This window comes from Tasmannia lanceolata, unplaced genomic scaffold (assembly GCF_043159265.1).
Source record: "Tasmannia lanceolata isolate RefF3 unplaced genomic scaffold, GAP_Taslan_0.1 ptg000006l, whole genome shotgun sequence".
In the NCBI taxonomy this organism is placed as follows: Eukaryota; Viridiplantae; Streptophyta; class Magnoliopsida; order Canellales; family Winteraceae; genus Tasmannia; species Tasmannia lanceolata.
Window position 1 is genome coordinate 1,134,151 of NW_027518683.1, and position 10,316 is coordinate 1,144,466.

General features: G+C 39.1%; 1 protein-coding gene across 1 annotated transcript; it reads right to left on the minus strand.

Annotated features, from left to right (window-relative positions):
- Positions 1 to 5,909: 5,909 nt before the first annotated feature.
- Positions 5,910 to 9,732, minus strand: LOC143878185 (disease resistance protein RPM1-like). The gene is made up of 2 exons (XM_077380489.1): positions 6,712 to 9,732; positions 5,910 to 6,232 (listed from the first exon to the last, which is right to left on the minus strand). Exon 1 carries the CDS (start codon positions 9,482 to 9,484, stop codon positions 6,719 to 6,721), a length of 2,766 nt encoding a protein of 921 aa, XP_077236604.1. The 5' UTR covers positions 9,485 to 9,732; the 3' UTR covers positions 5,910 to 6,232; positions 6,712 to 6,718.
- Between the last annotated feature and the right edge of the window lie 584 nt (positions 9,733 to 10,316).

The following is a 10,316-nucleotide window of genomic DNA, read 5'->3' on the forward strand; positions in this document are numbered from 1 at the left end:
ACTTGAAGTAAGACGAGTTCATTTGCCGTGTGACTGAGAACCACTAAGCAGAAAGTAGCTTTTAGATTATGGTAAAAGGCAAGTTTTAGGTTATATAGAGATGGCATAGGAGAGCAGGTATATTCGGGATCAACTAATCAATGGGGAAAGGTTGAAAGGTTGCGATCACACACCTTTGATTTTGTGAATGTCTACAAAGCGAAGAGAATTGTATGACGCAATCGTAGCTTTGAGATTTATGTTGATGAATGTAATTGTTAGTAGGGCTGCAACCCGAGCCGGGTTTTACCCGACCCGCATCGACCCGACCCGAAAATAGCCTGGGTTGGGTTCAGGTTTCATGGGTTTCGAGTCGAGCCGGGTTGAGCATTCAAAAGCCCGCATGAATCTCGGGTCGAGCCGGGTTTGAAGGGGCCCGGCCCGGCCCGACCCGACCCGACCCGAGTTACATAAGTTATAGTATGTACATTTTTTTCTATTGTTAGTTAAAAGTTAAAAGTGAAAACCCACGCACCCACTGTTACTGTATGTGAGTGTAATTTCTGCTTCTATGAGTTGAGTTGATTCAAGTGTTTGATTCAGCATTGTTTGATTGTAATTACAACATTGTTTGATTACCGCATTGTTTGGTTCAAGTGTGATGTGATTGTAATTACATCATTGTTTGATTCAAGTGTAATGTAAGTGTAATTTCTACTTCTATGAGTTGAGTTGCCTTGCCAAACAAGAATTTTCCTTAAAAAATTGCGTCAACGTGAAAAAACCCGACCCGACCCGAACTGACCCGAGATTTATCATGGGTAGGGCCGGGCTTGGGAATTGTGGGTTTTCCGAAAAAAACCCGACCCGAGATATTTCTTGGGTAGGGTTGGGTTCTTCAAAACCCGACCCACCCGACCCGAGTTGCAGCCCTAATTGTTAGTATGTGCTTTCTTTCTATAGCTTCTTACTAATATTCTTTATATATATATATATATATATATATATATATATATATATATATATATATATATATATATATATATTCTATTTGATGATTAAATCCCATTTTTCTTGCTACCCAATTCACACATGATCTTTGTTTGTTTCTGAAACTGTTGCTTGTGCTTAGCAGAGCTTGGATGGATGGCCTATTGGCATTAATGTACTGATGCCACCCTTTTAAATTTAGATGGCATTTTACTTTTACCTTTTGTGTAAATATAGATGATTATAATTATCTATGAGATGGGTTGTTTCATGCTTAGTCTCAGTTGTTTATGGATATGTAAAGACCTTTCATTCATAACTGTTCTCTGTGTAGGTCATCTATCAAAACTATATCTAAGGGATCATAATAAAGATGTGGTTCTTTGTGTTATGAGAAATGTTTTTTTTTCCTGTTTTTTTATTTCATACCGAATTCTGTCAGATGTCTGATTACAAATTACATCACATGGGACCAATGGAATATTGGTTTAAAATATTTCTGTGTAGAGGTAACCAGTAAAAAATGTAAGGGACTATAAAGAAGATGCATTTTATGGTAGTGTTTTATGTGTTCTTTCTTTCACACCCAGTTCAATTGTATGACAAATAGACAGAGCAGTACTTGAACAAAGAATACAAATACAAATCTCACAAAACATTTATTGATATGTTAAATCATGTAGATCTGTTACCATTAAAAAAATCATGTAGATCTGTTATGCACTACAAAACATTCATGAATTCATTGTTTCTTTTGTGATAAGCACAGTGAGATCTGTCTGTTTCAATCAGAAATATTTACATCATGAACTAATGAAATACACTAGAGCAAAAGATTTTTTTTTTTTTTTTGAATGATACAAGAATATTCATTTTCACCCACATCACAGGAAAGGAAGAAGCTTAGAGAAAGGCTGTGAACTGTGTTTCATAGGAAAAATTGGAAGACGTGCCCCAAAAATCATTTCCAGGCTGATCCTAACCCTCAATGTTAGAGGGTTGGGGCACAACCTATTTAGACTGTGGCCCATCTAATGGACGGTTTGGATCATCCTATGGTGTGCGCCATACCGTACTTTTAATAAAGTGAGGAGTGCCCGCATCAAAATACAGTAGTGCTGATAACATTTCCCTATAGAAGTTTCTTCGTAGGGTTTACGGAAGGTTTTTTTAAACGTACCAAGCCCTAAAAATAGAAACATAAAATCAAAACGGAGAAAAGAAAAAAAAAAGAGAGGATTTTGGAGCAATGCAGAAATCTTGTTCTGAGTGAAATTCTGATTTCTTTCTAGAAATGTTTGTTAGGGTTTCAATTCGCCATTCTACTGAAGGAATTTGATTTATCAGATTCTTCTCTTTAGGAAAATTATACAGTACCGTTTTTAACCCTTTTAAAATTCCAATACGTGATTGCGGTAGAGGCATTAACATGATCGAAGATATTCGGATGAGGTTTTAGGAAGATCTGATGCTAGGTAATGTTACGTCCACCCCTCTTGCCACCTATGGTGAGATGTTGAAGAGAAGATAACGCTTGGTTCAATTCGAGGAGAACCAGTTCCTCCTAAACTTCTCAAGAAGTTTCAGCAAAAAAAAAAGTGATTGCTTCCATTCATTCATGCCCAATATATACAAAGCATCCAACGGTTACAAACCATGCATCCCATGACTCCACTATTAATCAACAGACACAAAACTAACTTAATAAAAACTAACACCACTACTTGGCAGCCCACAACACAACGGTAAACACACACACACACACACACACACACAGTTACACCCCACTAACCCCACTAACCCCACTCACATCTGACTTTTGCACAAACAGAAGTGCACGTATCAATCCTTCCCCCTTAGGACAACCTTGTCCTCAAGGTTGAATCCAGGATAGTGTTCGTCCGATCCTTCTTCACGATTGATGTCGCCAGGCCAGGGTCCTTCAATGAGGAACAACCTTTGATTCTTACATTTGTGGCCTGGATGAAATCCCTCATTGTCTCTAAGCATATCTCCCAACTTGGCCACCCCACGATTTCACATGCTTTACCTTTCAAAACTTAATTTGAGAAACCCAGAGAGTCAGGAGACAACCAACTTGTGGATCAATAGACTCCACCCTCTCTGATCCATAACAAATCTCCTTCCAACATTTGTTGTGATCGATACTGGAGTAGAATTTGAAAGAAGGGGGAATCCTTACCGGGATATAGCAATAGAGATGATCTTTGTGAAAGTGAAAAGAGGGCCTTTGGATCGATTTTTGAAGATCCTAGCATTCCTCTCCTTCCAAAGGATCCAAATCGTGGCTAGCGTCGTTGCTGTCCGTAAGATCCTTCCTTTTGAAGGTCACGATACTCAGTGTTGCATGGATTCGGATTCGCGTGTCGGAATCCGACACGGATTCGAGGTGTTGGATTCGGCAAACCCCCAAAAGTAGGATTCGGATTCGGTAATTTTTAAATAAAATAAAATTTTCAAAATTTAAAATTTAAATATATTTGTCTATGCATATATGTTCATGAAAAATTTGAGGGTGGAGGGTTAATGCGAGTATAATATTAAGAGAGTTGAAGGAGGAAGGGGGCCAATGTTCGAGGGTCGAGGCGATAGGGTTTTTATTAAAAGAGTATGGGTTGTGCTTTCATATAAAAAATTTAAGAAGAAAATATGTTTAAAGGGAAAATATACAGGATTCGCATTTCAAAAGAAAAAAAGAAGAATTGGATTCGCCCGAAAAAAACAGGATTACAGGATTCGGGCGGGACACGGCTACGACTAGAATCCGGGTGTGTCCCACTTGAATCCATGTCCGATTCGGATGCGGAGACGTGTTGACACGGATTCGGCATAGGGGAGCAAAGAATCCATGCAACATAGTCGATACTAGGAATCAACTTTCCAAGAACTCTTCCACGCGACTAGGGAAAGACCCAAGACATTCCAAATTTTCCTAGGATGCAGCACAAACCTCCCTAGCAAAAGGCCTATGAACGAGTAAGTGATCAGTAACCCACATCTGTCGGGTTTGTTGATGATTTATTATTATTATTTTTTTGAATGGTTCGGGTTCTCAGATGATCCACCGTAAGGATCTTATCCTTGATGATTATATATACGTCCTAGGATCACTGATCCACATCTGCCGGGCCCACAGATGATCCATCATAGATGATTATATACCTGTCCTAGGATCACTGAAGTGTACGACAGAAGGTACATAATATTTGATATACTTGTTAAAATGTTTTATTTTTTATAAATTTTAAAGCTATGCAACATTTTTTTTATAGAAAAAGAGTGTCTCACTATTTGTATTTTGCTTAAATGTGAGTGCAGAATCAGCACATATGGCTCTGGTGGCAATTCCCATTTTGGACAGTTGCATCAGACCTGTGTGCTTGCTTGTGAAAATTTGCTGACTTTTTGATGAGTTGATTATCAATGGTAAAAGCCACTGTCTAAAAACTCCCCAACCATTTATCTATTCGCCCGAGTCGACTACTTTTTACCTTGGCTGAGTTCTCATCCAAGTCTGTGTTTTACCCCACCAAGTCACTGAAAAGTTCCTTTCACTTGTCCTAGTTAATGAAGAGTTGACCGTTTCAATCATTTGTAAAAGTGGCTTACTTGTATACATCGTGATTTTCTTTTTGGCTCTACATATGTTTTTCCTCTCATAGTTATCCAATCATTAGCGTCTGGTGATCATTGTTGATATGTTTCATAAAGATGTGTTTCATATTTTTTTTCTTTGTTTTATTTTGGTTTTTGTTTTTTTTATTCTAATTGGTAAACAATAAGATACACTAGTCATAAAAGGATGATAGACTAACCTCACCTAACCAACCACGAGGAGGAAAGGAAGATTCACCAACACTACGAGACCGGAACGACACCACCTTAACTATAGATCTTGGGGGAGAAGATGCATTAATGCTGTAAACAAAATACTTGGCCTATAACCTCTGAGAACTTGAAGGATTCTGAATCGTAATGGATTTCACCTTCTTCATGAAAATTTTCTAAAGATTTATTAGCCGACCCCAACTAGTTTGGGACAAAGGCTTAGTTGAGTTGAGTTGAGTAATGGTATATGTTGCTTTGGCTGTGAAAGCCATATAAATAAACAATATTACATTTTGAAATCCCATTGTTAAAGGGATCGAGAGAGAATGAAGGAGAGGAATAATAAATTCTACGATTGGTAGAATTGAGAGAGAGTGAAGGAGGGAGAACGCCCGACTTGCTAAGTAAATGTTGAAGCTGATCAACGCCCGACTTGCTTAGTAAATGTTGAAGCTGATCTTTTCTGAGTGCCTTCGTAAAGAAAGTGGTTGGCCCATTGATGATCAGAAGGCACAAATTAAGTGGAAATCAAGACGGAGAGAAGCTTTTCATGAATGAAATGATAGTGAAGCTCTACGTGCTTGGTTGTATTCGTGGAAGACGGGATTTGAGTCCAATAATCAGTTTTGGGTGCGCAATCGGTTCTCAAAATCCAAAACAAATAGGGACTAAGTGTGAACTTTGAAACTTGTTATCCCTAGATCCGGCCTCTTGACGCGTCTAGTCTTGAATGGCTTAGAAATTCCAAATTAGAATGGGATATTTTTTTTAGCTAAATAAGCATTGAATAAAGAGACAAAAGAATACAAAATCAAAGATACAGCAGACTACAAATGTATACAGAGAAAACAAAGATACAGCAAACTACAATAACGAGGCAATCGAAATAAAAAGGCCCCCTCCAGTCAAGAAACAGGAAAGGAAAGAAGACATCAGGACGCCCAGAAACAACCCAAACAATTATCCAAAATGTAACTGAAAAAATCTGAAAGTATCTTCTTTAAGCCATCAATGGATCTCCTTCGGTGGGGCCAGGAGGAAGCAAGAAGTAACTTCTTTGTTCACGAACCAGTTGGCACTTCAACTACGCATACGGAAAATATGAGAAATCTTCCAATTATGATCAACCAGAATAAGTTTGATTATAGAGATTACTGATCTACATTCTTTCGAAATAAATTACTGGTCCAAAAGTTCCTTGACCACAAACATGGAATCACTCGACGCAAATAGGTGAAAGAGGAAGCAGACAATAACTAATTGCATCCAAAACAGGACTGCCAGAGTTTAAGCCACTGAATTGTAAGCATACCAAATCTCTTCACAAAAGCCTCTCAAGAACTGAGCAGACGAGTCTGGAGGAGCACACCACATCCTACTGTTGAGGTACTGGATTTAGAAGCAGGTCCAAGTTCTTCACAAAATAAGAATAGAATAGGAATTAAATTCTCCGAGTTAAAAAAATAAAATAAAAATGGCAAGCTCTTACTGTAAGAAATTGAAGTGAATCATCAGAGAAATAATTTGATAAGCAATTCTTAACCTTAAGATTAAAACCATGATGCAACTTGTCAGAATGTTTCACCGGAAAGAAATTGAACTGAACTTCCGTTCCCAGAAGTTCATAATGTAGGAGAACAGAAATCTCGTTTGAAATTTCATAAAAATACATGGAAAAGGATAGAACAGTTTAATCAGGATAGGAAAAATTACAAAAAGAGGCTCCAAAATATTTTCACAAAATGGCATAATCTGTGAGGATTTCTCACATGGAATTTTTTTAGAAATAGCAATTCAATACTTGTAGTTGAGCATAGGGAATACTAATGAAAAATTTATCAGTGAAAACTAATAGTTTTGAGGCTAAGCAGAATAAGAATAACAAAAGCTCACCACAGCTTCAGAAAACATTTTCATGAACCGGTTCGATGTATATCCGATAATAATGAGATTGGATGACTGGGATGCGCACAACTTTCCAGCTATCTTCGCTCCCCCCTTCTCGCAGCCGCTCTATAAATTCCTCAGGCATATCCAACAATTGGAGCTCTTTAAGGTTTTTGAGGTTTTCAATGCCGAAAGGTACCTTCTTTAATTCCACACAGCGATTAATGTACAATTGCTGAAGTTTAGGCATTGCTCCTTCCTCTACTCTCACCTGATTCAATCCACTCATTTCACGAAGTTCTAACATCTTAAGTCTTTGGAATCCTCCAGCCTTGAAACATAACTCTTCTCCTTCATAAGTCTTGAAGAGCTCGAGCACCAACAAATTGGGTAGAGATTGAAGGGATGTAAGTGGTTCCACCCGTAATCTAGACCACCTAATCGCTATCTTGACCAGGTGCTGAAGTTTTCCAATCCAGTCCGGTAACATCTCCAAACGTCCTCTCAAATACAGTCGTTGAAGCTTCGGGGGCGGCAATGATAAAGATTGTAGATCGATAAATTCATCCATATCTATGGATTGTACACAGAAGGAGCGGAGATGCGTCATCTTCTCGATGGAAGCACACAGTTCAGTCCCATCTTCTTTTCTCAGTTTTATAATGCCCAACCTCTTCAATTGAGTCAATCTTCCTACCTCTTTAATGAGGCTACTATCTTGGTTGACCTCTACAACCATGAGTTTTTGCAGTGATCCTAGGCACCCAATTTGTGTAGGGACCCGAACACCATGCATGTAATGAAAAGATGTGTAATCTTCACTAGCATAATGATACATGAGGAGATGTCGTAGATGCTCGAGCTTGAGGATCTCATCTGGCAGCTCTGATACACTGGTGCCTTTAAGATTCAACGTTTCTAGGTTTTTAAGCTTTCCTATGGACTTGGGGAGAGTTTCAATCTTTGTATTTCTCAAACTTAAATATCTTAAATGGAATAGATTTGTAATTTCACTTGGGAACTTCTCTATCGGCGCATCCTCCAAATCCAAAACCTTCACCAGTCTAAACCCAGTGAAAAAGGCAGCCATTGAGGGGTCAGGTAATTTATCTATGCCAAACATGAAAAATGAGCGAAGGTGGGAGAAGGTCTTGTTCTTTGGCATGCTTTCGAAATTTTTATGGAGTGATAGGCGTCGGATTTTGTCAGGCAATCTCGTTGCCAATTCAATAGAAATTGTACTAAAATTCTCTTCTCTAGACTTGGAAAGAACAATTTCACGTACAAAATCGTGGACTCGGAAATTTCTCACCCGACCATCATCATAAGACTCTATTACTTGTACCATGCTTCTACCGATGATGTCCTCTAGGTAACCCTCTGCAACATCTTCTACTGTCATGCCTTGCTTTTCTTCTATGAACCCTTCAGCAACCCACATCTGAATAATTCTTGAACTCGTAATCAACTTCTCCGCAGGAAAGATACTCAAGTACAAGAAACAAGATTTTAGGTAGTAAGGAAGATCATTGTAACTAAGCCACAGTATTCTCTTCATGCTTTGAAGGTTGTCATTTGTCTCTAATTGCGAACCAAGGCTTTGATCTATTTTCTCCCATTCTTTCAAACTTTCGTTCTTCTTCAACAAAAGCCCACCGACCGTGACAATTGCTAATGGCAATCCTCCGCATCTTTTGATGATTTTTTCAGACAAGTCCTTCAACTCCGGAGGACAACTGCCCCCCAGGTTCGACTGGAACGCCTTCTTGCAGAAGAGATCCCAAGCCTCATTGAAAGGCAGAGGTTTGAGATTGTAGACGAGACCAGATGTTTCTTTGCATGATGAAGCTACATCATTATTGCGAGTTGTGATCATTATCCAACTACCACATCTACAATCAGGTAATGCATATTTAACACCTTCCCATAAATCTAGGTGCCATACATCATCAAGAACAATCACGTATCTCTTGTTTTGCAGATATTCTCTAAGTTCATCAATTAATTGGGCGTCTTTCATCGAATCTAGTCCTTCCGGTACTGGCTCCTTCCTTGACTTGCAGAATTCCTTCACCATGCTTTTTAGAAGCTTCTCAGTTGTAATTGACTCTGAAACAGTGATCCAAGCGTAGCATTCCAAGTTCCCCTTCGCTCTTTCGTTATCGTAGACATTCTTTACCAGAGTTGTCTTGCCCAAGCCACCCATCCCAACCACTGAGATGGTTTTAAGTTTCTGGTCTTCGTCTAGTAACCATTCAACTAATTCATTTCTAGGCTTGTTGATCCCTACAAGTTCAGCTTCCTCCACAAAAAGCGCATTCACTCGCAGATCATGCCATGTAGAGGATGAACTTGATCCTTGCTCTGTTCTATTGAGAGCATATTTATCCTTTCTATTGGAGATGTCATGGACCTGGGTTTGGAGATTTTGCATTCCAGTGGCTACGCGATGGCGAACCGTAAGATTCTTGATGAAGTGAGCGCATTTACAAAGAAATCCGACGCACCCATGTTCGTGAGGTGGGGCTAGGCGAAGCACGAACTCGTCTAAGACTTCCTCGATGTCATAAGAAACGTCTCTTACTTGTTTCACCCAAATTTTCACACCTTCTTCGTTCTCCGCCCTTGCATCTGCATCCTTTAAGAAGGCTTTGATACTCTCTAGTTCGTCTTTGATTCTGCGGACTTCACTGCCGACACCACTCAACAATTTTGCTTCTTCCCTGAGCAGGGACTCTAACTTGTTGATAAGAGAGCTCACAACACCCTCAGAAGCCATTCCTAATCGTATGCTTTATTCCTCTGAAAAATGGTAAGAGAAGATGTGGCTTTACCCTTTCTGGTTTCCTCGTTGAACTTTCTCTCCTCTTTAGAAACAACTCTGAAATTTCCCTTTACAACCGACTCCAGCTACCGGGACTTGAATCTCGGACACCATATAATTTCTCTGAAAGAGGAAGCAATTTTTTTTTTTTTTTTTGAGATATTTTGTCATCGCAAACTAGAATAACCTTTTTGTGCAATATAGCCTACTGGAAACATTGTATAAGAAGTTGTTTTCTTCTTCAATGTATTATATTTTTTAGTTGTGACATAGGGCTGGCAATTTCACCCGAAAAGCAGGGATCCGCCCCGCCCCGCTTGGGAAGGGGATTCCCCGATTTGAGTGGGGAAGGGAAAGGGGATTTAAAAAATTCCCCTGTGCGGGGAAGGGGTGGACAAGGGGATGGAGTTGGCCCCACCCCGCCCCACATTAATGCCATTTTTTTCTCGGTATTTTTTTAAGTTTTTTTTTTTTTGGGAAAACTACTAGAAACCCCTTGGATCAAAACATATCTACAAGATTCTCCCAAAATTTTCATAATTTCCATTAGTACAGTTTTGTCCCTGACATAGCTTTTTATGTTTTCTTTTACCCATAATCCATTGGCATTGTCCCTCATTATATTAGTATATTACCCTTAGAAATCCCTAAAATCTCTCCCTCGAACCATCACTGTAAGGCAACATTAAATTCTTTGAAAATCTCTCTCCCCTAAATAAAGGCAACATCTCTCTAATGAGTGATGAGATTTTATATGGTGTGCGCTCGTATAGTCCATTATTTTTCA

Coding starts and splice junctions, on each gene's coding strand:
- LOC143878185 (XM_077380489.1), bottom strand. CDS start 9,484: ATGGCTTCTGAGGGTGTTGTGAGCTCTCTTATCAACAAGTTAGAGTCC.